This window comes from Labeo rohita, chromosome 11 (assembly GCF_022985175.1).
Source record: "Labeo rohita strain BAU-BD-2019 chromosome 11, IGBB_LRoh.1.0, whole genome shotgun sequence".
Taxonomy (NCBI): Eukaryota; Metazoa; Chordata; class Actinopteri; order Cypriniformes; family Cyprinidae; genus Labeo; species Labeo rohita.
The window spans coordinates 25624640-25652305 of NC_066879.1; the positions used below are offsets into that span (position 1 = coordinate 25624640).

General features: G+C 38.8%; 1 protein-coding gene across 2 annotated transcripts in view; it reads right to left on the minus strand.

The window, feature by feature from the left end:
• Nucleotides 1-782: 782 nt before the first annotated feature.
• Nucleotides 783-27666, minus strand: part of sulf2a (sulfatase 2a) — a 49789-nt gene continuing 22905 nt past the window's right edge. Inside the window, exons 2-21 of one of the 2 annotated variants that reach the window (XM_051123216.1) lie at nt 21453-21692; nt 20834-21073; nt 19108-19259; nt 18087-18256; nt 11591-11741; nt 11025-11200; nt 10411-10539; nt 8446-8511; nt 8076-8199; nt 7779-7977; nt 5436-5679; nt 5258-5354; nt 5077-5171; nt 4909-4968; nt 4650-4816; nt 4407-4549; nt 4195-4303; nt 4050-4083; nt 2219-2272; nt 783-1858 (exon numbers count right to left, since the gene is read on the minus strand). In XM_051123216.1, the coding sequence (XP_050979173.1) occupies nt 1828-1858; nt 2219-2272; nt 4050-4083; nt 4195-4303; nt 4407-4549; nt 4650-4816; nt 4909-4968; nt 5077-5171; nt 5258-5354; nt 5436-5679; nt 7779-7977; nt 8076-8199; nt 8446-8511; nt 10411-10539; nt 11025-11200; nt 11591-11741; nt 18087-18256; nt 19108-19259; nt 20834-21073; nt 21453-21633 (2622 nt within the window). In that variant the 5' untranslated portion in view covers nt 21634-21692 and the 3' untranslated portion in view covers nt 783-1827. Of the gene's footprint in view, nt 1859-2218; nt 2273-4049; nt 4084-4194; nt 4304-4406; nt 4550-4649; nt 4820-4908; nt 4969-5076; nt 5172-5257; nt 5355-5435; nt 5680-7778; nt 7978-8075; nt 8200-8445; nt 8512-10410; nt 10540-11024; nt 11201-11590; nt 11742-18086; nt 18257-19107; nt 19260-20833; nt 21074-21452; nt 21693-27666 lie in introns of both variants that reach the window. The other variant, XM_051123215.1, reaches the window with a different exon arrangement.

A 27666-nucleotide genomic window follows, 5' to 3' on the forward strand; every position in this document is an offset into this window, starting at 1 on the left:
CTTGCAATTGCTACTTTATATCACACAGTTCTGAGAAATAAAGTCAGAATTACCATTTTTTCTCAATTCTGACTTTATAACTTGCAGTTGCAAGTTTATATCACACAGTTTTGACTTTATAACTCGCAATTGCAAGTTTATACTGCACAATTCTGAGAAATAAAGTCAGAATTGCCAATTTTATCGCAATTCTGACTTTATAACTTGCAGTTGCGACTTTATATCACACAGCTCTGATAAATAAAGTCAGAATTGCCATTTCTCTCAATTCTGACTTTATAGCTTGCAATTGCAAATTTATGTAGCAAATTTATATATATTTATAATATATATATTTATAATATATAAATATATATATTAAGTAAGAATTGCCATTTTTTCTCGTAATTCTGACTTAATTTCTCTCAGTTGTAAGTTTATGTCATGCAATTCTGAGAAAAAAGGTCAGAATAGTGAGTTTTTCTGGCAGTTCTAACTTTATAACTCGCAGTTGCGAGTTTATATTATGCAATTCTGACTTCAGAACTCGCAATTGCACGTTTATATCACAATTCTGAGAAATAAAGTCAGAATTGTAATTTTTTCTCATAATTCTGACTTTATGTCTCACAACTGTGTGTTTATATCATGCAGTTCAGAGAAAAATGTCGTAATTGTGAGTTTATATCTCATGATTCTGACTTTGTAACTTGCAATTGTGAGTTTATGTCACACAGTTCTGAGGAAAAAAAAGTCCGAAATTGTGAGATAAAAAGTCGCAATGAACTTTTTTTTTATTTTTTATTCAGTGGCGGAAACGGGTTTCCATTAAACTTTTTTGTGTTCTTTCTGAAACAAAAATATTTATGGGGAATATAAAGAAGTACACATGGGTATTTAACACTTTATTCACCAATTACTACACCTTCATTGTTTTCCAAATTTCAAGGCAAAGGAAAACAGCAAAAAGGAAGGAATTGGTTTGTGATGACAACTACACAAATATCTGAAATATCATAACTATTATAACACATCATTACTCAAAACACTGTTTAGTATGTTATTCATAAGTGCATTCAGATAAACGTAAAACCTTTGTTAGACTGAGGGTGCTCTCCTTTCACAAAGAGAAACTCCTGTATGTTCAGTCTGGTAAAAATATTCTAATATTTACATTAATTGCACATACATTCAAATACATACTATGCAGCATTCAGTTCCAAGTGTTAACTTACAGTAGCACCATGTTTCAAAAAGCAACATTTCCATTAAGAGAGTCACATAGGTTGCAGGTGATATTAACATTATTATAGCACAACATGTGTAAAGTATTATGACGTTTCCTTGGGATTTTCACTTTGAGAGTAATTACAATATCCACAGCAGCAGAGAAGTCAGAGTATAGCGGCCCTGTATCAGAGTCCCACAGTCTTCTTACAGGAATGATTAAGAAGTAATGTATTTATTGAAAAATAGATGACAGGTTCATATCTTGTTGATGAGCCATGTGAGTTTTCTTGTCTTATGAGAGCAGTAAAGGTGATCGATCTTAGCCACAAAATGTTACATGCTTGGTTGGACAGAGATTGGCTCATCTCCATTAAAGTTCATGGTAGGTTTCCATGACGGAAGTCTTTCATTAAAAAGTTCACAAAAAATGTAGTGAATCAAAAAGAAAAATTAATGAACTGCACTGAGAGAGAAAATGAGATGACCACACTGATACGACTCTCTCCAGTTCCACACTTCATGATGGCTGGACATTTACTTGCTGTCCTCGGGTCAGGAGTTCATGGGTTCACATTCCTCACCTCTGCGCATCCTTCACAGTGGATAGAAGATACACATCTAACCTACCCATCCTTCCCAGATTTGGCCCCTGAGTAAACAGATAATAACAAATCTTAGCTCTGATAACGACACTTCAGGTTTGAGCAGAATATGAACAACGTAAAGACAAAAGAAAGTCAAGTACAAAATGAGGACAATGTGTAATTATGGCAGTGGGACGCTCTGCACCACTCTGTACTCTGTTAACACACTTTATTATCAGTAATGAAGGACTCTTGTCGTCACGTGTGCGTCTAAAGGAATGTCAGGAGAATTGAAAAGCTGCTCATGCGGCAAGGGACAGCATGAACACACACTGTATGACAGAGGGAAGGGGGCTACTGAGGATTAGTGCTGATAACTGGCTGGCTGAATTATATTAAGCAGATGGTGTGTACAACAAACTCACATTGATTTGGAGGACGGTTTCTTCACTTTTGGCCTCTTTCGACGATGAACGGGCCTGAGGCATGTGGAGCACACACACACCACACCATGCCAGCAAAAACACACACATATAACAAAGTTAAGAAATAGGTAAGATAGAAAATATATATAAGAAATAGATGAGAAAAAACGTTATAAACTAAGAAATACAAGCCCTTTTAAACTAATAGTAACTAATAACTAAATAACTAATATATGTCTATCTATCTATACATACATACAAACACACATAATTAAATTTAATACATAAATATTTTATAATAATTTTAATGATATGCAAAATAATATAATTTTATATATTAATCTTTCTAAAGAACAAAATGATTAATACTTATTTAACTTAAAATATTATGATTAAAATTAATTATTTATTTAAACTAATAGTAGCCAATTAACTATTAAAGTAATACACACACAAACACTCACACACACACACAATTAAATTTAATACATAAATACTTTATAATAACTTTTAATAATATATAATGCAATACATTTTCATATATTCATATTTCTAAACAAACTTAATAATAATTTTGAAAAATATTATAAAATATTTATTTATTAAATGCAATTATGTATACACACACAATTATTGAATACATAAATACTTCATAATAATTTTGAAACTAACATATATTTATATTACTCATTGTATATTCATCTTTCTATACAAAAAAACTGAACAATAATAATTTTAAAAATATTATAAAGCATTTATTAAATGTAATTATTTATTTAAACATATAGTAACTAACCAAATCACACACACACACACACACACACACAATTAAATTGAATACATAAATACTTTATAATACTTTTTCATAATATATAATGTTTTATATATTTATATTTCTAAACAAAAAACATAATAGATTAATAATTAAAAATATATATATTATAAAGTATTTATTTCTTACATTTAATTGTGTGTTTATGTATGTACACACACACACACACACACACTTAAATGTAATACATAAATACTTTATATTTTTAAAACTAACATATATACATATATACAACATTTATAATAATAATAATAATAATAATAATAATAATTTATTTAAAAAATATATAGTATTATAGAGTATTTATTTATTAAATTATATATACATTATATATATATATATATATATATATATATATATATATATATATACCCACACAAAAAAATTATTACATAAATACTTTATAATAATTTTTAATAATTAATAATTTTTTTTAAAAAAAATTATAAAGTATTTATTATTTATTAATTGAATTATATATTCATCTTAATTAAATATATTAATATTATATAAATACATTAGATAAAATAAATAAATATATTTTTAAATTTACATTTTAGCTTTTTTAGAAGTTTTTTATTTGATCAAAAATACAGTAAAAATTTAAACACTGTATTGTAGAGAGAAAAAAACTGTACTATTTATATTATATTTAAAAATGTAATTAATTCCTGTGATGGGAAAACAACCATTACTTCAGTTTTTAATAATTCTAATTTGCAGATTTGTTGCTCAAGAAACATTTCCTATTATTACCAATGTTGACAACAGTTACGCTGCTTAATATGTTTTTTAGAAACTGCCTTTAGAAAGAGCTTTATTTTATTTATAAAACAGATTTTTTGTGTTACATTATAAATGTCTTTACTATCAGTTTTGATCAATTTAATGCTCCCTTGCTGAATACAAGTATTAATTTCTTACCATGTATACAAATAGTACACACATTAATGCTAATCTTTTTTTATTTAGCCATTCAAAAATGGAATGAAGCCGTACCTGTAATCGTACAAAGAGTTTCTTTCTTTACCACCTGTAAGAAATAATGACATCATTGGGTTACAGATTGGTTTATGTATGTTTATAATTATTATGTTGAAATGCAACATCAATGCCAAGACACTCATCATGTGACATGACTCACCTGTCTCCTGATTGCACTCTTTGTGACCTTTGCAGCTGCGCAGTTTCATGAGCTGCTGGTGCATGTGATTCACCGCATCACGATCAAGCGTGCTCACGCCATTTATCAGCTGCACAGAAAACACGAGTGGAAATGATGGCAGTCCCCATTATTTTCTTTAACAATTAAAAAAAGTGTAAAAAAGATTTTAAAAATGTTTATAAAAGACCTACCTGATAAGGGTCCGTGTTCAGATCAAAATACTCAAGGAAGCCAGTGGCAAACTCACAAAATAGAAAGTTGTGTGTCTCATTGATAGTCCTCAGACACCAGTAAGTGTTATTGTTGGCACTGGTACAAGCACAAAATGGCCCCACTGAAAACACAAAAAGATAAGTGAAATTACATTATTATTTAACTAAGCAAAGGTCTTTGTGTGATGTAAAAATTATGTGATATGCGATGCTATGCAGTACTTGTCCAGAAGGGGGCCGTCTGCCAGTGCTGGTTATCATGAGTGAAGCAGGTGAGGCCAGGCATGCTGCAGGTATCATTATTACGGAGGCGCTTCAGGAGCTTCCTCAGCTTCTTCCTGCGCTTCTGCTCTTTCATCAGCCACTGTTTCTTATCTTTGGAGGCCATTCTACTAGAATAAAAGTGCAGGTATCTTCACTATCAACTGTATGTTAGTGATAAGGCCTTATAGTTTATGACAGATGATGAATGAAAACCTACTTGACAGAATGCATCCGGCCTGATTTGAGTTTAAACAGTGCCCTACTGTTGTATTGATTCCTTTAAAGAAAGCATTACATGATTGTGTCAATTGTGTGAAAAAGATCAAGACAACAATTGATCTTTGTCTGAAAGCATGAAAACCTTTCTTGAAGGGTGGAGGCTTACATGTTTTGGTTGCATTCGCACTCTTTTGGTCGAACTTGCTTTAGATGTCCTTTGACCTCTCTGAGGTTCTTAATTTTGGTCTGCAACGTCTCAATCTATTTAAGGAGAAAACGGTGGTTAAAAGTAAAATCAAAGCATTATTTTTCATTTAGACTGTCTTAGAACAACTTTAGAATCTTACCTCGTGCTCAATGTGTAGTTTGTGGTCTTTCCATGCTTGTAGAGATTTATATAATCCACCATCACACCTCACCGTGTCGTTCATTAGTATTGAGCATCTAAACATAAAAAAGGAAAACTCAGGTTTTAAACAAGTGAGTGTGGTTATTAGATTTCTACTGATACTGTCTGTCTTGTACCTGTAGGTGACTTTAAGAGCCGCAGGTGGCGTGAGGGAGTTGAAGTTGTTGTCTGTTGGTCCCATTCCGCTATATTCTACATTGTCTCCATACACTGCCTGCTTTCTCCCCAGCATGAGGCTGGAGTTGAGGTTGAGAGGCTGGTAGCCTTTCTCCAGGTCCAGAGTGTACACATTTGAGTCCAAGTGATAAGAGACGGAGCGAGCCCAACGATTACGTGGCGAACTCTTCTTGGTCTTCAACTCTGGAATTAACATTGAAACACTGCTTATAAAATGTGTTACTAAATAGAACTGTCATATTTGCAAATATCATATTTGAGAATGAATATAATCAACCACCAGATGGAGACATTTGTACTGAAAAGAATAGGTGTTTTTTTAATAAATCACATTTAAGCCCCTTTTCACCACTGAATACATTTTTTTAAAAGGTAATTGCAACTTTTAATCTCACAATTCTGACTTTTTCTCATAATTGCAGGTTTACATCTCACAATTCTGACTTTTTTTCTCAGAATTGCTAGTTATGTCAGATTTGTGAGTTATAAACACACAATTCTGAGAACATCAGTCTTTTTTTTCAACAGTTATGCATACTTACATGCAAGTAACCCTAAGCAAAACCCTAACCATATAGTAAGTACATGTAGTTAATTAATTAATAAGCCTGCACTTATTTCATCCAAAGTACAGCAAAAACAGTAAATTTTTAAAATATTTTTACTATTTAAAGAAACATTTTATTAGGTTGGCTTGGGAAACATGCTGTTAACATGCTAATCATGCTAGCAACATGCTACTAACTTGCTAACCATGTTAAAATCATGCAACATGCTAGTAACTTGTTAATCATGCTAACACATGCGAAACATGATAGCATCGTGCTAATCATGCTAACAACATGCTAGTAATATGCTAATCATGTAAGAAACACGCTAGCAACATGCTAATTATGTTAACAACATGTTAATCATACTAGAAACATGCTAGTAACTTGCTAATTACATTAGCTACATTCTAGTAACTTGCTACTCATGCTAACAACATGCTAGTAACATGTTAACCATGCTAGTAACTTACTAATCATGCTAACAACATGGTACTAACATACCAATCATGATAGAAACATGCTAATCATATTAACAAGATGCAGCAACATGCTAGTAACATGCTAATCATGTTAGAAACAGGCTAGCAACATGCTAGTAACATGTTAATCATGCTAAAACATGCTAGCAACATGCTAACAACATTGTAATCAGCCTATAAATTCAAGCAACAAGCTAAACATGCTAACAACATGTTAATACTTTCACACTTTTACAACTGCTTCAAACTTTCAGGCTAGGCTTTCTCAAGCCAACTCAAGGTTTGTTCTCAAACTTTACTCATCTAGTTATTATTATTATCAACAATATTTAAAAGAGTTGAGTATGTTTTTTTTAGGATTCTTTGATGAATAGAAAGATCCAAAGATCTGCATTTATCTGAAATACAAAGCTTTTGTAACAATATACACTATACCATTCAAAAGCTTGGAGTCAGTCATATATATAATTTGTAAATTGTTTTTACAATTTGTAAATTGTAAAAATAAATACTTTTATTTAGCAATGACGCTTTAAATTGATCAAAAGTGATGACAGACATTTATAATGTTACAAAAGATTTCGATTTCAGATAAATGCTGTTATTCTGAATTTTCGATTCATCAAAGAAACCTGAAAAAAAAACATCTACTCAGCTTTTTGCAATATAATAATAATAATAGTAATAGTAATAATAATAATAATAATAATAATAATAATAAATGTTTTTGAGCAGCAAATCAGAATATTAGAATGATTTCTGAAGCATCATGTGACTGGAGTAATGATGCTAAAAATTCAGCTCAGAAATCAAAGGAATAAATTACTTTTTTTAAAACATACTCAAATAGAAAACAGTTATTTTATATAATAAAAAATATTTAAAACTTTTACTGTTTTTGCTGTACTTTGTATTAAATAAATGCAGCTTGGTGAGCAATAAAGACGCCTTTAAAAAACATTAAAAATCTTACTGTTCAAAAACTTTTGACTAGTAGTGTACTTCCAGGAGTTCGTGAAATTGTCACTGAGATAAACAATCACCTAACAGATACTGTTCTTTATACATTATAAACCACATTCAAACTAACCCTTTTACATTATGACTTAGCTATTTTGAATCAATTGTATCAATCTAAAAGTAATACTATTATAATCATTCTTTTCTGTAAACAGAAAAACAGCCTTCTTATAACCGCTAACCAAGCAAGAACACTATGACAATCTCAGAACGACAATCTCAAATGGCTCACTCTTTTTAGTAAGTGCTTTCTTCCTCTTGACAGGTACAGGGGGTTCACAATCACAGTGGGACGATGCGGAATGAGCTCCATTGATCTGTCCCCTGTTGGCAGCCATCAGGCCCAAAGCACGAGGTGCATAAAGACCTGCCATGCCTTTACACTTATACAGCCTCGGCATGCCAGTGGGATCCTCAATACACTGCCACTTCTGCACAGAGGAGGAGCGGTTACTTAGAAAGCACTTGACAGATGAATAGCAGAAAATAATCAAGGGAATATGCAGTGTAATTGAAAGTGAATATTTACCTGCCCTGGTTGCTCACAGGGCGTCTGGTACTCAGCTCTTTGACACAGGTCTCTGACCCGCTGATACTTTGGCAGCGAATTCTGTTCCACCTCTTTGCCATCTGCTAGCTTATGCAGAGGCTTCCTGTAGATCGGAAAGAGATCACATCAGGTTGCCACCCAAAAACAGCAAAGAATTAGATACAGCCCCTATTTGAAACACGCAGATGTGTCCGATGTCAGTGTGCCATCTGGTGCCTCTCTAATGGAGCTGTGTCTAATCAATTTCATGGGTTAAAAATCTTTTTCGGAGCGATACAGTGTAAGAGTTTGTGATACGGCGTTCAATTAAAAATGCATGGGTTCATCTGGCCTGATCAAATGTACTCACCCCCTCTCTACCAGGAACGAATCTCGCCACACTTTCGCCTTCTTGTAGGAATGAAACCTGGTAAAACTGTGAGGATATGAAGACAAAAGAATTGTGCTGATGTAGTTTAAGTTAAGTCACTTTACTTTATATAGTGCTGTATACAGTACAGACTGTTATGGAGCAGCTTTGGAGTACCATACAGGAAAATAACAGAATCAGTTAACTTCTTTAAATATTAAAACCAATTCAGATTTTCTCTAAAAACAATAGTCTCATTATTCAACTCAAGTCAGTTTAGTATGGAAGCCCATTTCTGCCACTGAATAAAAAAATAAAACAGGTAATTGTGACTTCTCTCACAGTTCTGAATTTTTTTTTCACAACTGCAAGTTTACATTTTGCAACTCTGACTTTTTTTCTCAGAATTGTGTGATACAAACATGCAATCCTGACCTTTCTTCTCAGAATTGTGAGATATAAACTCACAATTGCAAGTTATGAAGTCAGAATTGCGAGTTGTGTGATATAAACAGAATTGTGTTAAGTCAAAATTGTAAGACATAAATGTGCAATTCTGAGAAATAAACTGACAATTCAGATTTTTTTCTTAAAATTGTAAGTTTATATCTTGCAGTTGTGACTTTTTTCTCAGAATTCGAGATATAAACGTGCAATTGCAAGTAAAAAGGACAGAATTGCAAGTTTTTATCTCGCAATTCTGACTTTATTACATTTAACTTGAATTTATATCATGCAATTCTAAGAAAAAAGTTAGAATTGTGACATCACCTAATTCTGACTTTATAACTCATAAACTGCAAGTTTATGTCATGCAGTTCTGAGAAAAAAGGTCAGAATTGCAAGAAAAAAAGTCAGAACTACAAGACAAACTCGCAATTCCGAGAAAAAATCTAGCAATTTTGCCTTTATAACTTGTAACTACAGAAAAAAAAGTCAGAATTGCAAGAAAGAAAAGAATGATATAAAATTGCAGTTACGAGTTATAAAGGCAGAATTTCTAGATGTCACAATTCTGTGATTTTTTTTCTCGGAATTTTGAGTTTATATCTTGCAATTATTCCTTTTTTTCTCAAAAATATGAGAAATAAACTTGCAATTGCAAGTAGAAATAACAGAATAACAAGTTTTTATCTCGCAATTCTGACTTTATTTCCCCCAATTGTGATTCTGCAATTCTGACTTTATAACTTGTAACTGTGATTTTATATCTCACAAAAAAGTCACAATTGCAAGAAAAAAGTCAGAATTTAGAAATATAAATGTGCAATTGCAAGCAAAAAAGACAGAATTGCAAGTTTTTGTCTTGCAATCATTATTTTCCAATTGTGAATTTATATCATACAATTTTAAGAAAAAAAAAGGTCAGAATTTTGCGTCAGAATCACGCAGTTCTGACTTTAACTAGCTTTAACTGATTCTAACTCATAATTGCAAGTTTATGTCATGCAATTCCATGAAAAAATTTAGAACTGACTTCTCACAATTCTAGGAAAAAAAGTCAGAATTGCGAGTTTGTGTCCCACAATTCTGAGAAAAAAGGTCAGAATTGCAAGAAAAAAAGTGAGAATTGCAAGATACAAACTTGCAATTTCGAGAAAAATGTCACAGAATTGATATCTAGCAATTCTGACTTTATAACTCGGAACTGTTATATCTCATAATTCTGATTAAAAAAAAAGTCATAATTGCCATTTTTTAATTTTTCCATAGTTCAGCGCTGGTTCAGTTTAGTCCAATAACTGTGTAAAGCTCATAAATAATAAAAAGTTAAATTCAGTTATAAGCTGCTCTACAGAAGGCAACAGTGCTGTTATCCAGTTAAAGTCAGTTCAGTGTTGTTTCAATTCCGTTCAATATGTGTCAATGTTGCGAAATTCATCAATTATGAAACGAGTCAATTCAGCTAAAAAGCATCTCTACAGAAGACAACAGTGTCATTATCCAGCACATTGTAATAAGCACCTGTTGACCGGTCTTTCTTTTTCTAACAGCTTCAGGATGGACTTGCCATCCATGTCCAAGGGAACATCCACTCCGGCCATGTCCAGTAAGGTAGGGGCAAGGTCAATGTTCAGCACTATGTGAGGATTACTGCAGGAGATCACAAACTTACAATTAACAACGTGTTATTTTTAGCATTTTGCAGTAAAGCTGTGAGCTTAAAGGAGAAGTCCACTTCCAGAACAACAATTTACAAATAATTTACTCACCCCTTCGTCATCCAAGATAATCATGTCTTTCTTTCTTCAGTCGTAAAGAAATTATGTTTTTTGAAGAAAACATTTCAGCATTTTTCTCCATATAATGGACTGATATGGTGCCCCGATTTTGAACTTCCAAAATGCAGTTTAAATGCAGCTTCAAACGATCCCAAATGCGATTGTAATTTGCAATTATTTTCATTTAAAAAAGTACAATATATACTTCTTAATGCCAAACGCTTGTCTTGTTCGTAATAATTTCTTTACGACTGATGAAAGAAAGACATGAACATCTTGGATGACAACGGGGGTGAGTACATCATATGTGAATCTTTGTTTTGGAAGTGGACTTCTCCTTTAACATCTTTGACTCACATGGCACCTGCATCCACATTAGGCCCTCTCAGGTAGAAGGGGATTCGAATGTCAAATTCATAAGGCATTGATTTGCCTTTGACCAGACCAAACTGGCCAATGTGATAGCCATGATCAGACATGTAAATGATGTAGGTGTTGTCCAGCTCTCCGGTTTCCATCAACATATTGTAAACCTACGGGGGGAAAAAACAGCATGTTACAATATCTAGGCTAGTTAGCTACATTTCAACTTTTATTTTTGATCAAATAAATGCTTAAAAATGCCATCTGAAGCATTTATTTGATCGAAGATATATACTTTAATATTATTATAATTTGAAGTGACTGTTTTCTATGTTAATATGATTTAAAGCAATATTTATTCCTGTGATGATTTATTGACTCACTCATATAACAGTCAATTATTGCTTTGTTCCTGAATAAATCAGCGTTGTTGAATCAATTATTTAACTGACTCATTCATTCAGTCAGTCACTCGCAGTCATCTACTAGTGTAATGATGTAAACTGAGGAGTCACTGAAAACTTCATAAAATATGTTAGAAGGTTAGCATGATCTGTGACCTTCTCAACGCTGTCATCCACCGAAAGCAGGGTCTGCAGCCTCCTTCTCTGCAACATATTGGTGAACTGCATGTGCACAGGCTTCATAGGTCCCGTGTATCGCAGGATCCAGTGCTTGTCTGGATTTGGGGCATGGTTGTAGCTTGGTGTTCTGTGTGGGACATTTTCAGAATTGTTAAAACCTGTTTTCCATGCCATTGGGAGATATTACAAATGTTTAATACACTTTACAGTCCGTGAATAAAACTTAATATCTCTGCCAAATGGAATTTTGAGTCACAGTTCTATTTTTCGAGCATATCTTGAGGGTACAAACGTCTGTGAATGGAGAAGCTTTGTGTGTAGTGCATTGTGTGCTGCTTCATGGTGCTGAAGCTGCTGAATAACGTTGCTGAGAATTTTCATTGTGTTGCGGATTGAAAATGTCATTGTTGCAAAATTGTGCATTGTGCTGAATTCTGAAGTCCTGTTTCATATTGTAATAAGCAAATGCATTGTCATCTTTTGGTTTGCACTGCTGTTGAAGATCTGATTTGCATAAAGCACATTACAGCTGCAGCTTTAAGAATGAGGAACTAAAAATGATCATAAAAAACAATAACACTGAAATTGTTGCAATCGAAAAAAATGAGAAAAACTTGCAATCGAATGCAAAATCACGTAGTGAGAGCACCAGCCATGGGGTTTATACCTCTAATGGGACTTGCGAATGAACACCGATGCAACTAATAAATCATGATATTATAATAATAGCACTGTATATCTCTCTTGAGCCTACTATATGAACTCATTTGCCGAAGGCGCTATGGAAACAATTACTGTACACAGAATACATAATCAAACCTCTGTTCCTGCAATAAACCAAGAGCAAATAAGTCATAAGAGTTGGTTCATTAAAAGTAGCTAGTGTGAAATGAGAATAGTGGCTACAGTTGTCACAGACGCGGTCTCTGTGGCTCCCTCCGACCGCCGTCAGCGGGAACCATCTCCGGACTTTTAACACACTACATTACCCATCACCCCGTACCTGGGACCCCGCCTTCCGGTTCCGGGTCGCCCGGGTCACTTCCGCTCGGTCGGCCATTTTAGGACGCCGCTTCGGCGGCTTCCTCGCGAAGTTTTGTTTGGCCATGCTAGCAATCCTGAGCGTTATTTTCACGGACTGCCTTCTTGTTACCGACTGGACTGTTTATTGTTTATGTGAACCTGTGCTGCCTGCCTTGAACTGTATCACGCCTGTTGTTTGGATTATCCCCGTTGATTGCCGCCTGCCCCGACCTTCCGCCTGGATTATTGTTACCCCTTTGGATTTGCCTACGCTATACCAGTCTGTTGTTGCCGAACTCTGCCTGTTTAACTCCTCTTGGTCTAATAAACGGTTGCATATGGATCCTACGTCTCCGGATTCGTTCATGACCTCGTTACAGAAAACTTCGCCTCCTATGGATCCAGCGACCACGTCACCACCCACTTCGGAGTTTGCCGCACAGGCTATGCAGTCCGCCGACCCCGCCGCTGTTCGCCAGCTCTCCTCGGAGATTTCGGCTCAAGCCTCCACCCTCCTGGTCCACCAACAACAACTGGACCGCCTCACCGATCTCACTGGACAGTTGGTAAGGGCTATACAGGGATTACAGTTAACACCGTCTGTCGCCGCCACTCCCACGGCTCCACCACCGCAGACCACTCCTCCCGTTGCCGCCAGTCCTCGTCTAGCCTTCCCCGAGAAATTCGACGGTACGGCGGCCAAATGCAAAGGCTTTCTGCTGCAGTGTTCCCTCTTTGTTAACCAGCAGCCTCATCTCTACCCAACAGACGAGGGTAAGATAGCTTTTGTATGTTCATTATTGTGCGGGAGAGCCCTGGAATGGGCCACAGCTGTTTGGCGGTTGGATCGTCCCACCTTCCCGACTTTCGCCGCATTTCTGCAGAGGTTTAAAGAGGTGTTCCAGCCCAGCACCGAGAGCGGTGAGGCGGGGGAGCAACTCATGGCTTTACGGCAGGGCAGGAGGACCGCCGCCGATTATGCTCTCAGCTTCCGCACGCTCGCCGCACAAAGTGGATGGAATGATGAGCCGCTCAAGCTCCATTATCGTCGCGGATTGCATCCCGACCTCCAGGTGGAGCTGGCCTGCCGCGACGAGGATCTTACGCTGGAACAGTACATAGACCTCTCCATTCGTGTGGACAACGTGATGCGGGCCCGCAGATCCAATCGTTCTTCTGTTCCTCTGCCCCTGCCGCCGCTCTCCACTGAGACAGGTCCCGAACCCATGCAGCTGGGATCAACAAAGCTAACATTGGAGGAGAGAGAGAGACGGCTCCGCTCCAACCTGTGCCTGTATTGTGGTCAGGCGGGCCACATTCGGGCTAATTGCCCCACTCGTCCACCACGTCCAACTTCCTCGGTGAGTAGCGACGAACTGCTTTCTAACCGATGCGAGTTACCCGTGATCATTGTTTTTGGAGAAGTGTCAATCGCGACTCACGCTTTGATTGACTCTGGCGCAGCTGGTAACTTCATTGACGCTGACTTTGTCGCTACTAACCACCTTCCTGTTCTCCCTTGTTCTCCATCTGTCACAGTGGCCGCCCTCGACGGGAGACCGCTAGGCTCAGGAAGAATTCACCACACCACTGGCGATCTCACTCTCCGAATCGAACCATCACATCAAGAAACCATCCGCCTTTTCATCATTGCATCACCCCAGTCACCCGTCATCCTGGGATACCCCTGGCTGCACCTGCACGGTCCCTCCATCACCTGGGCTAACCGCACAATCACCCACTGGTCACCACGCTGCCACCAGCACTGTCTCCAATCTCAGGCCAGGCCGGACCACCAGCCTCAGATCCATACCCCTGCCAACACCATACCTGCCGAATACCAGGACCTCCTGGAGGCCTTCAGTCGTACCAAGGCCACCCATCTGCCTGCTCACCGCCCAGGAGATTGTGCTATCGACCTCGTCCCAGGAGCTGTACCCCCTAGGGGGCGCATCTTCCCTTTGTCCCACGCAGAATCGGAGGCCATGAACACCTACATCCAGGAGGAGTTGGCTAAGGGTTTCATCCAACCATCCACCTCACCCGCTTCGGCTGGGTTCTTCTTCGTTAAAAAAGAAGGACGGCGGACTCCGACCCTGTATCGATTACCGTGGACTGAACGAAGTAACCATAAAGTATCGTTACCCACTCCCGCTCGTACCTGCGGCCTTGGAACAACTGCGATCCGCCAAGATCTTCACAAAGCTGGATCTCCGCTCGGCCTACAACCTCATTCGAGTTCGTGCAGGGGACGAATGGAAGACGGCCTTCTCAACCACGTCTGGCCACTACGAGTATCGGGTCATGCCCTTCGGCTTGGCCAACAGTCCTTCCTACTTCCAGGCCTTCATAAATGAGGTATTCCGTGATATGCTCAATCGCTTTGTCATCGTCTACATAGACGACATCCTGATCTTCTCAAACTCCCTCCACGAGCATGTCAACCATGTTAGAACGGTACTGCAAAGACTCATCTCTCACCATTTGTACGCCAAGGAGGAGAAATGTGAATTCCACCAAGACAAGATTTCCTTCCTCGGATACATTATTAGCTCAGAGGGAGTGGCTATGGATGAGAAGAAGGTCAACGCTGTTCTCAACTGGCCTCGACCCACCACCCTTAAGGAACTTCAACGGTTCCTCGGCTTTGCCAACTTCTACCGCCGATTCATTCGCCATTTCAGCACGGTTGCAGCTCCCCTCTCGGCCATGGTGAAAAAAGGTACTTCCCGCCTAGCTTGGGCTCAACCAGCCATTCAGGCCTTCGACGATCTCCGTCACAGGTTCACCACTGCACCCATTCTCCACCATCCTGACCCCGAACGACCTTTCATTGTAGAGGTGGACGCCTCCAGCACAGGTGTTGGGGCGGTTCTCTCCCAGCGGCAGGGAGAGCCAGGCAAGACTTTTCCTTGTGCTTATTATTCTCACAAGCTGACCCCGGCTGAACGGAACTATGATGTGGGTAACCGTGAACTGCTGGCGATTAAACTAGCCCTTGAGGAGTGGCGGCACTGGCTCGAGGGTGCCAAGCATCCCTTTATGGTTCTAACCGACCATAAGAACCTGGAATACCTCCGCTCAGCAAAACTGTTAAATCATCGCCAGGCCAGATGGTCTTTGTTCTTCACACGCTTCGACTTCCAGGTAACCTATCGTCCAGGTTCACAGAACACCAAGGCGGACGCCCTTTCCCGCATTCATGAACCCGAGACCACTCTCAGCTCCTCGGAAACAGTTCTGCCTTCCTCTGTGATTGTGGCACCTGTGGTCTGGGACATCTTGACGGAGATTCAGGAAGCACAGACCCAGGACCCTACACCCGCTGAATGTCCTGACGACCGTACTTACGTGCCATCAGAGTTACGTTCACGAGTCTTGACTGAGGTCCACTCTGCTCCCAGCTCAGGTCACCCTGGCATTGAGGCCACCCTTCGTTTAGTCAGCAACAGGTTCTGGTGGCCCTCGCTGCGCTCGGACACTATCAACCACATCAGGGGCTGCTCGGTGTGCAACACCACCAAGGTTCCCCGTCGCTTGCCCGCCGGCCTTCTCCAACCCTTACCGATACCACAACGCCCTTGGTCACATCTCGCCGTCGACTTCATCACCGATCTGCCTCCCTCCTCGGGACACACTACCATCCTCACCATCGTCGATCGGTTCTCTAAGGGTTGCAGAATTATTCCCCTACCGAAACTCCCCACAGCCATGGAGACAGCCGAGCTACTCTGTAACTGGGTCTTTCGTATCTACGGTCTGCCCGAAGACATTGTTTCCGACCGTGGACCCCAGTTCACCTCTCGTCTCTGGGCCAGTTTCTTCCATCTTCTGGGGGTCAACATCAGCCTCACCTCGGGGTACCATCCACAGGCCAACGGCCAGGCCGAACGTCTTAATCAAGAATTGATCCGTTTCCTCCGCTCGTATTGCCAGAATCATCAGGAGGACTGGAGCCGTTACCTATTCTGGGCCGAATACGCCCAGAACTCTCTTCGGAAACCTGCCACTAACCTAACCCCTTTCCAATGTACCTTAGGCTTCCAACCACCCATGTTTCCCTGGTCAGGTGAACCTTCCGAACTCCCGGCTGTCAATTCATGGTTTCAGCGCAGCGAGGAGACCTGGGATCAAGCCCACGTACACCTGCAGAGGGCAGTGCACCGTACCCGGATTCAGGCCGACCGTCATCGCCGACCCAACCCTCCGTATGAGCCCGGCCAATGGGTTTGGCTTTCCACTCGGGACCTCCGGTTACGCTTACCCTGCAAAAAGCTCAGTCCCAGGTACGTGGGTCCCTTCAAAATAATTAAACAGATTACACCCGTCTCGTTTCGTTTGGCTCTCCCCGCAGAGTACCGTATCTCACCAACTTTCCATGTTTCTCTGTTTAAGCCTGCTGTCGGTCCGGAAGGAGTGGAGAACCTAGACGAGACCGCCGCACAGGAGCCACCCCCTGTCATTATCGACGGCGAGGAGGTTTACAGGGTCAACACCATCCTGGACTCCCGACGCCGGAGAGGTCGACTTCAATATCTGGTCGACTGGGAGGGCTTCGGCCCTGAGGAAAGATCCTGGGTCGATGTTGAAGACATCTTGGACCCCTCACTCACTACGGACTTCCATTCACTACACCCAGATCGACCAGCTCCCCGTAGGAGGGGTAGACCCCGGCGTCGGGCACCTCCTCGCGCCAGGAGTCGCTCGCAGGGGGGGGGCTCTGTCACAGACGCGGTCTCTGTGGCTCCCTCCGACCGCCGTCAGCGGGAACCATCTCCGGACTTTTAACACACTACATTACCCATCACCCCGTACCTGGGACCCCGCCTTCCGGTTCCGGGTCGCCCGGGTCACTTCCGCTCGGTCGGCCATTTTAGGACGCCGCTTCGGCGGCTTCCTCGCGAAGTTTTGTTTGGCCATGCTAGCAATCCTGAGCGTTATTTTCACGGACTGCCTTCTTGTTACCGACTGGACTGTTTATTGTTTATGTGAACCTGTGCTGCCTGCCTTGAACTGTATCACGCCTGTTGTTTGGATTATCCCCGTTGATTGCCGCCTGCCCCGACCTTCCGCCTGGATTATTGTTACCCCTTTGGATTTGCCTACGCTATACCAGTCTGTTGTTGCCGAACTCTGCCTGTTTAACTCCTCTTGGTCTAATAAACGGTTGCATATGGATCCTACGTCTCCGGATTCGTTCATGACCTCGTTACAACAGTACTATACAGTGAGCATTATTTATTAGCCGGTCGTATCTCAAACGGCATGAGAACATTTGATAAAGCTCTGAAGACTGAAAAATTGATACTGAATGAGATTTATGAGACCTCATAAAGCTGTTCATGCAGACTGAGAATTCTCTTAGTGTTTGTGTGTGTGTGTGTGTGTGTGTGTGTGTGTATGAGAGAGAGAGAGAGAAAGACAGATGAAGAGAAATAGAAAGTCTTACATGTGTTGAGATGCATTGGGGAAGGCGCTGCTGTACTGAGGTGCTGCATCCTCCGGCCCATGGGGGGCAGCATGGCTCAGGACCATCATCACAGGCCTGTGCGGGTACATCCTCTTTGACATACGAAAGTAGTTGATACTGTCGTTTGTGATTAAATCAGTCAGATAGTCCTGTAAAAGAAATAAAATTAGTCTCTTACGCTTACCAAGGCTGCATTTATTCAATCAACAGAGAGCAAAACAAAATACCGGTCATGAATTAGTAGTGCAAAACAAGGATTTGTAAAAAAAAAAAATGTTGGAGGATTTCGATATAAGCAAAGAGGAGACTGGTTTTCCTTTACTGGAAACAAAACTTGGCTCTTATGAGACTAGCATATTCTCACCAGAGTTTATGTTACGCCTACGTCATCCGCTGGAACGCCACTCTCTGGTGAACGCGCATACGACAGTTAACAGAAGCTAGAGATTACGATTATGAATATTTTTCTCACACAAACACATCGATTCACTTCAGAAGGCCTTTATTAACCCCCCGAGGTCATGTGGAGTACTTTTTATGATGGATGGATGCACTTTATTGGACTTCAAAGTCTCACCACCCATTCACTGCCATTATAAAGCTTGGAAGAGCCAGGACATTTTTTAATATATATCTGATTGTGTTTAGCTGAATGAAAAAAGTCATATACAACTGGGATGGCTTGAGGGTGAATAAATCATGGGGTAATTTTCATTTTTGAGTGAACTATCACCTTAATATTTTTGTGGAAACCATAATACTTTTATTTTCTGGATTCTTTGATTAATAGAAAGTTCAAAAGAGCAGCATTTAAGTACCTCAGGAACATACCCAAAATCTAAATTGTTACTAATACATCATGAAACCCTAAATGTGTTGGGTAAATACTGTGAATGAGCTGAAAAGATCTGATAGTTGTGCACCGTCTACTATAGGAAATACATATTAGTTTCATCATACAATGTTCAGTCATGCTCTTTGAAAAGAGACAGGAGACAACCTTTGGATACTCTGTGCCATGCTTTTCTCGGATACCGTTCCGGCACAGTGTGTAGTTGTAGAAGCGAGAGTTCTTCACCAGTGCTACCCATTCTTTCCAACCCGGAGGCACATAAGAGCCATTGTACTCATTCAGGTACTTGCCAAAGAACGCTGTAACAGAAAGCGATTATTTTAAGATCATACAATGTCAGAAGCACAAATGTCAGACTTAAAGAAATATTTCACTTCCAGAACAAAAATGTACAGATCATTTACTCACCCCCTTGTCATCCAAGATGTTCATGTCTTTCTTTCTTCAGTCGTAAAGAAATTATGTTTTTTGAGGAAAACATTTCAGGATTTTTCTCCATAGAGTGGACTTTTATGGTGCTGTCGAGTTTGAACTTCCAAAATGCAGCATCAAAGGGCTCTAAATGATCCCAGCCAAGGAAGAAGGGTCTTATCTAGCGAAACGATCAGTTATTTTCTTAAAAAAAATGACAATTTATGTACTTTTTAACCTCAAATAGTCGTCTTATCTAGCTCTGTGATGCACAAGAGACTAACAGTCTTGTTCAAGATAGTTAGGGTATGTCGAAAAACTCTTGATTATGAAGTTGGAGAAAAAAATGTAACGGGAGTTTTTCGACATACCCTAACTGTCTTGAAGGGGACTCCAATTATGCATCGCAGAGCTAAACAAGTCAAGCATTTGAGGTAAAAAAAATCATATAAATTGTAATTTTTTAAAGTTTAAAGCCCTTTAAAGCTGCATTCAAACTGTATTTTGGAAGTTCAAACTCAGGGGCACCACAGAAGTCCACTATATGGAGAGAAATCCTGAAATGTTTTCCTCAAAAAAATATAATTTCTTTACAACTGAAGAAAGAAAGACACGAACATAACAAGGGGGTAAGTAAATTATCTGTAAATTTTTGTTCTGAAAGTGAACTACTCCTTTAAATGAATAGTCTACCCAAAAAGTACAATTTCTGAAAATGAAGATGTAAATGAGATTGTTTCTTCATCAGAACAGACTTATTATATGGATAGTTTATAAAAAAAATAAAATAAATAAAATTAAAAAAAAAGGTCCAAACCCCTAAGACCGTCATTCATTTTCAGAACACAAATTAAGATATCTTTGATGAACTCCAAGCACTTTCTGACCCCTCCATAGACAGCAACGTCATTAGTTTAGTTTTCTTTGCGCACAAAGAGTATTGTCGTAGCTTCATAAAATTACGGTTGAACCACTGATGTCACATGGACTATTTTATCGATGTCCTTACTACCTTTCTGGGTCTTGAGCGCGGTAGTCACGTTGCAGTCTATGCAGGGACAGAAAGCTCTTGGATTTCATGAAAAATATCTTAACTTGTGTTCTGAAGATGAAGGTCCTACAGGTTTGGAATGACATGAGGATGAGTAATTAATGACAGAATTTTAATTTTGTGGTGAACTATCTCTTGTTTCTTACAAACAAGCAGCTTTTCACTTGGCAAGATGTTAATTGATGGACTGGAGTCTCTTCTGACGGCACCCATTCACTACAGAGGATCCGTTAGTAACCAAACAATGCAATGCTAAATTCCACTAAATCTGTTCTGATGAAGAAACAAACTCATCTGCATCCTGGATGGCCTGAAGGTGAGTAAATCTGAAGCAAATTTAAATTTTTGTTTGAACTATTGCCTTAACTGAAAGCAGTTTGTGAACATAGCTCAGTTTTGCTGTCTACTAACCTGTCCTGTAGCCTGAATTGTTGAGGTGGACAGCAAAAGTGTGTGGCTCATGGTGGGCCTGCCAGGACGGTGATGAGCAGTTCTCATTGTTGGTATAGGTGTGATGGTTGTGCACGTATTTCCCAGTCAGGATGGAAGATCGAGAAGGGCAGCACATTGGAGTGGTGGCAAACACATTGGAGAAGTGAGTGCCGCCCTGCATCATTATGCGCTTTGTTTTGTTCATGGCCTGCATTGAGCCTGTAGGGAAAAACGGGGAATATATGCAGATTCAAAAAAGACGGAGACAGAGAAAAAGAGATCCAGATTGTTTTATGTAACAGATGCTTGACCATAAATTTCCTCCCGAAAAGGGTTTGAATGAAAAGCACGAACAAAGACCAGCAGCAAGGCTATTATGTTGCCACTTCAGTGATTAAAGTGCCAAAAAACGAGTAGAAAAACAGCATGTTTGGCACAATGGACCTCAGCAGTTGGCTGAGGCTACAGGACTGATTGTGTAAGATGCCCTTATGCTAAGAAAAGAATAGAAATGATAATGAATTATGAATTATGAATCATACTCTGTATAATCACATACGTGATGGAACACAGAGAGAAACACAGATGGGCAACGCACCAAGTTCAATGTCCTGGTCATCGGTAAGAATGAGAATGATGTTTGGACGAACGTTTCGGCGATCCCTCTGAAGACGAGACCTCATTCTCTGGCCAGAAAGGTACATGGTTCCATCCGAGGGCCAGAGGAATGTCAGGATGAAGACAAGGAGAAGGGTGGCTGGTGTCCACCCAACTGCCATGACTTTAACCTGTCTTCCACCTCCCACACTTGTTAGAAAGATCACGGTTTCTTCTCAACCTGAAAAACAAAACAAGGGTAAGTTGAATTTTTACAGGGATCATATCAAACATTTTTTAAACTTTTTCTCCCCTTGAGGTCCATTTAATATTGTGTAAACACAAAATCTATTTGACTTGGAGAGAAAATGTTATGTTTTCATAGTACAATGCACCCTTTAGTTAATCAATCAAAAAAAATCTGATAAAATCAAATCAATAACCAACAAACAAATACAGCTGAGGTCATAAGTTTACATATACCTTGCAGAATCTGCAAAATGTTAATTATTTTACCAAAATAAAAGGGATCTTACAAAATGCATGTTATTTTTTATTTAGTACTGACCTGAATGAGATATTTAACATGAAGTATGTTTACACATAGTCCACAAGAGAAAATAATATATAGTTGAACTCATAAAAATGAGCCTGTTCAAAAGTTTACATACACTTGATTCTTATTACTGTGTTGTTACCTGAAAGACCCACAGCTGTTTTTTTTTTTTGTTTGTTTAATGATAGTTGTTCATGAGTCCCTTATTTGTCCTGAACAACTAAACTGCCTGTTGTTCTTTAGAAAAATCCTTCAGGTCCCACAAATTCTTAGGTTTTTCAGCATTTTTGTGTATTTGAATCCTTTTCAACAATTACTGTATGATTTTGTGATACATCTTTTCACACTAAGGACAACTGAGGGACTCATATGCAACTATTACAGATGGTTGAAACGCTCACTGATGCTTCAGAAGGAAACACGATTCATTAAGAGCCAAGGGGTGAAAACTTTTGAACAGAATAAAGATGTGTACATTTTTCTTATCTTGCCTAAATATCTTTTTTTTTTTTTTTTTTTATTTAGTATTGCCCAAAATAAGTTTAATTTACCCTGATCTTCAAAATCAAAAAGTTTTCACCCCCGGCTCTTAATGCATTGAGTTTCCTTCTGAAGCATCAGTGAGCATTTGAAACTTTTACAGTCATTGTTGGAAAGGGTTCAATACACAAAAATGTTAAAAAAAAAAAAAAAACTAAGAATTTGACCTGAAGGATTTCTCTTAAGAACAATGGACAGTTTAACTGTCCGGGACAAACAAGGCACTCACGATCAACTATCACTAAACAAACAAAGAAAAAACAGCTGTAGATCATTCAGGTAAAAACACAGTTTTCAGAATCAAGTGTATGTAAACTAGAACTTTCTATTCATCAAAAAAAAAAAAAAAAAAATATATATATATATATATACAGCATAAACTCAAAGTGGTATTTACTGACAGTGGCACATACACACACACTCCTTCTCAAATGACCCTCTACTTCTACTCCTTTGGGGGTTTGGTCACCACTGGAAGAGTAACTGAGGAGCGTGTCCATATAAATGATCTTATTTATGAAGCTTGGCATTAATTAATCATTAATGATGCATAGAGACCGACTCATTCCCGAAGTGTAACGATCGGCTCGGTTGAACACATGGCAGCTGGTGTGGATGCTAATGACAGCGGGCTACAGGCCAAAAGGAGTCAGAGAGAGGGTGAATGATACGGGCCAAAGGTTAGAAGAGGAAAGGGTCATTATTAGAGAAGACAGTTGGGCGTTAATGGAATGGGAAAAGGAGGGTATGTGATGTCTGATACAAATTTGTTATGGAAATGTGTAGATGCGTGTTTTCACTGACCTCACAGCCAGAGCTGGTGCAGTTTTTAATGTGGTATAAAATGCTTAAGGGACTAAGAATAAGAATATTAAGAATCAGAAGTCTTTATTGTACCATAGCAAAGAAAAAAGACATTAAAAAGAAATTAATAATACGCACAATTATTAAAGGTCCACTTAATTGCTTTGAAGCACACAGCGTTATTCTGTGTTCATGTAATTTCAACTGAAACAGGAAGACAGGGTGGGACATATCAAGCAGTCTTGCCCCCTTTTTTCAACTAGCCAACAGCTTTCATTTCTATCACAGTTTGGGCCAGAGCCTTTGAGCTTGGTAAAGCTGCATTTGATAGCGTATGACAGCCACAACCTCATCCATATCGCAGTAAAATATGGCATTCAGTGCAGAATTCAAATGGGTCTGATACGTTTTGTTTGGTCTGATACGTTTTGTTTGTACACTGCCTAAATCGTTCAGTCTCCTATATAGTGCACTACGTGCCAGTCTTGATTTCATGGGGACTTTAACATGACAAAAGCTGAAAGAAAAAAATTACAATTGTAAAAACATATGGAATAAACACTTGGCTAAATATATGGAAGTACAATAAACATTTCTGACATGTACAGTATCAGTCAAAAGTTTTTGAACAGTAAGGTTTTTAATGTGTCTTAAAGAAGTTTTTTTTCTGCTCACCAAGCCTGCATTTATTTGATTCAAAGTACAGCAAAAACAGTAACATTTTGAAATATTTGTATTATTAAAAATAACTGTTTTCTGTTTGAATATATTTTAAAATGTAATTTATTTTTGTGATTTCAAGGCTGAATTCTTAGCACCATTACTCCAGTCACATGATCCTTCAGAAAGCATTCAAATATAAAAAAACATTTATTATTATTACTATGTTGAAAACAGCTGAGCATAGTTTTTCCCAGGTTTCTTTGATTAATAGAACGTTCAGAAGAACTGAAATATAAATCTTTTGTAACATTATAAATGTCTATCCTTTTTTTTTTTTTTTAATTAAAGCATCCCTGCTAATTTAAAGCTTATTAATTTCTATAGCATATTAGACTCATTTCTGAAAGATCATGTAACACTGAAGACTGGAGTAATGAATTCTGAAAATTTGGCTTTGATTATAGGAATGAATTACATTTTAAAATATGTTTAAATAAAAAAAACAGTTATTTTAATTATTACAAATATTTCAACATTTTTTGTTTTTGCTGTACTTTGGATCAAATGCAAATGCAGGCTTGGTGAGCAGAAGAGACTTCTTTAAAAAAGCATTAAAAATCTTACTGTTCAAAAACTTTTGACTGGTAGTTTATGTTGCACTGCTTTTTCTCAAATGTTCATCAGAACACACCAATAGAGAACTACTGATTTAATCACTGAATTTGGCAAATTAAAGGTGAAATTGCTGCCATATTTACAACCTGTTACAAACACTATAATTACAGACCATCATTTGTGATTCACTGATGCAGAAAAGAAACATTTTCCTCTGTGAAAGCAGCACTACACATTTAACAAGATGCAAATTGCAGTCAATTTGCCAAATCAGTACAAGCACAAAGCACTCCACCTCTAACACACCAGAATTACTGTATAAAACCCACAGCAGTTGTTCTTTGTCCTCTGAGGAGGTCAAACAAAAATGTGTTAACTGATAATCAAACACAAAATGAAGATTTTGTAGCTTCTTTACACAGCATTAACCTAATACACCACCAACTGTGATGGGTTACATTAAAAAGGAAACATGAGCTGAGATAGGAATTACTGTTTGTTTTGGAGACCACAGGAAACCAATCTCCCACAGCGTCAACTTTTGAAACACAAATCCACATGGAACATCTTGTGATGCTCCATGCTTTTTTTTTTTTCACACAGGCTGCAGCAGCAGAAATATGAACAACTTGGAAAGAGGTTAAAATTCATCCTATCCTTCTTAGTCTCATAATCTTACCTCAGGGCGGTCAAGGCCAGGCGTGCTGTAGATCGAGGCACCCTGCAGTTTTCAGGGCAGAGGTGATCCCACAAAGTTCACCCTCCAAACTAGCAGCCAAAACTTTCTGGAAGAGATGCCTTGAGGGATTGCTCATCCCTGGACCTTCTCATCTAAACAAATCCTCCAATGATATTTTTAATCTTATCACATATCTGACAGCTTTTGCGTCTGTGCTGTTCCCGTCACTCTTTCTCTTTCCATTTCTCCCACCATCTCCTCTCATACCCTCACAAACACTCACACAGCTGCATTCAGTCCATGTTAATTCCCGTTCTCTCCTCCGTCATTGTTCTCTCTCAGGGGAATGGATGAGGTCTGACCTTGGGGGTCTCCTGTTTTAAATTCTCTTGGCTGCTCTGTTCACCCCGGGCCCCCCCCTCATCTCCTCCTTCTCCCTCTCCAGGACTCATTGCTGGCAATTGATAAAAACAACAGCTTGAGAAAAGAGTTAAATCTTAAATAGCCCTAGCTGGACAAACAGGAGATGTTTTTGTCCTTAAAAGGAATGCTAACATTGTTAATTGCGACATTCTGATTGCTACAGATTCTTTAAACACTCACATGGAGATGGGAGAGATACGTTTCAAGCAATCTCGTGTGATTTTACAGGCTCTTCATTACCGCCACACCAGTGAGAATAATTTATGACAAGGGGCTTGAGGAAAAATGGTGCCAGTATCAGATGTTCTGTATCTGATCTACTGTTCTGCATGCCAGCTTGTCCTTTAGCGCAAAGCTCCTGTTATTGCTGCTGTCAGCATTTTGACAAGATATTGCATGGCAAACGTAGGGATATAATGAATGCTGGAAAGAAAAAAAAAACAATTTGGACTTCAGAAAACCAATTTTAAACTTCATATAAAATCTCATTCAAATGTAGGGGGAAAATGCAATAACATTTCTCAATTCTGAGCTAGTTATGAAATGTATGCATGGTACATTTTTAAATTATTCAAAAATATTGCCTTGAAAATGGCTCACAGAGGACTGAAAACAGTATATATATATATATATATATATATATATACACACATATGTATATATATATGTATGTATACATGTTTGGTCATCTGGTCATAAAAAATAAAGCTTAATATTTATATTTTTTCTTGCAGTGTTTGAAAAATAATTGTTTACAATTGTCTACAAAACATTTAAGACATTTTTTTCTTTTTGATTTGATATAACATTTTTATTTGGTTGTTTTCTCTAACAAATCACAAAATCAGACCCAAGAGAAATAGCTTTGTTGACAAACCAAAGTAATAATGATTTTTACATAAGGTCTTAAACATGGCGGAACAACTGAAACCGCAAAGAGCCATTGGACTTAGGTGAAATAGGGCGCACTTGACCCGACTTTCATGCCCCGGGCCTCTCAAGTACCGCCATCCGTCTACTTCCTGCCCTCATAACTATGCTGGCATGGTTTGGGGAATGTGCGTCCACCCTCCAATTCAGTATGCAAACTTTCCAAAGTCTCCTTGAATTTGCCAACAGCAGTTGGCATTCAGATGCAAATGGTCTGACAAGCCTCTTTCATGGAGAAGACCTTTATCTGCCAGCTAGTTTAAAGTGAGGTGGGGGGATATGTGGATTCTCCAGTTGAATACTGTACATCAGGCCCTTTTGTGGTAGGCTGTGGCCAAATGGACTTGCGTCGGATTTGGTCAACATCAGTATCCATCATTCCCTACTTGTTTGGAGTGGAACATATAGGCCATGGCACTTACAACAATTGATTTGCGAGTTTTAATGATGCTGTGTGCAGTTGCAGAGGGGCATTTTCTTAGGGCAAATATTGAACATACAATTATCACAAGCGAATGGTGTTTTCTGCCTTGATCAGCAGTATGATAAACAGCTGAAAAGCTGCATGTCAGCACTTGCGAACACAAAGGGCTTCTAAATCATACATCTAAACTAATTAGACTGGTCAGAGTCAACACTTTAAGTCGCGTAATCGTCATTGACATGTAACCCTCTGAGACACATCACACGATAAGGGCAGCTGTACAAGTGAGAAACAAAGCATTGCTTTACACGTTACTACCTAATAGTAGGGACTACCGCGATGGAGACGATAGTCCAAAATCTCTACTGGTTAAATCTGTCAAATTTCCACTGGGCAATTGTGTCTATATCACCCACCCCTACAATAGGTGAAAGTACAATAAGTAAATGTACCTAATAATACTTAAAGGAGAAGTCCACTTCCAGAACAACAATTCACAAATAACTTACTCACCCCCTTGTCATCCAAGATGTTCATGTCTTTCTGTCTTCAGTCGTAAAAAAAATATGGTTTTTGAGGAA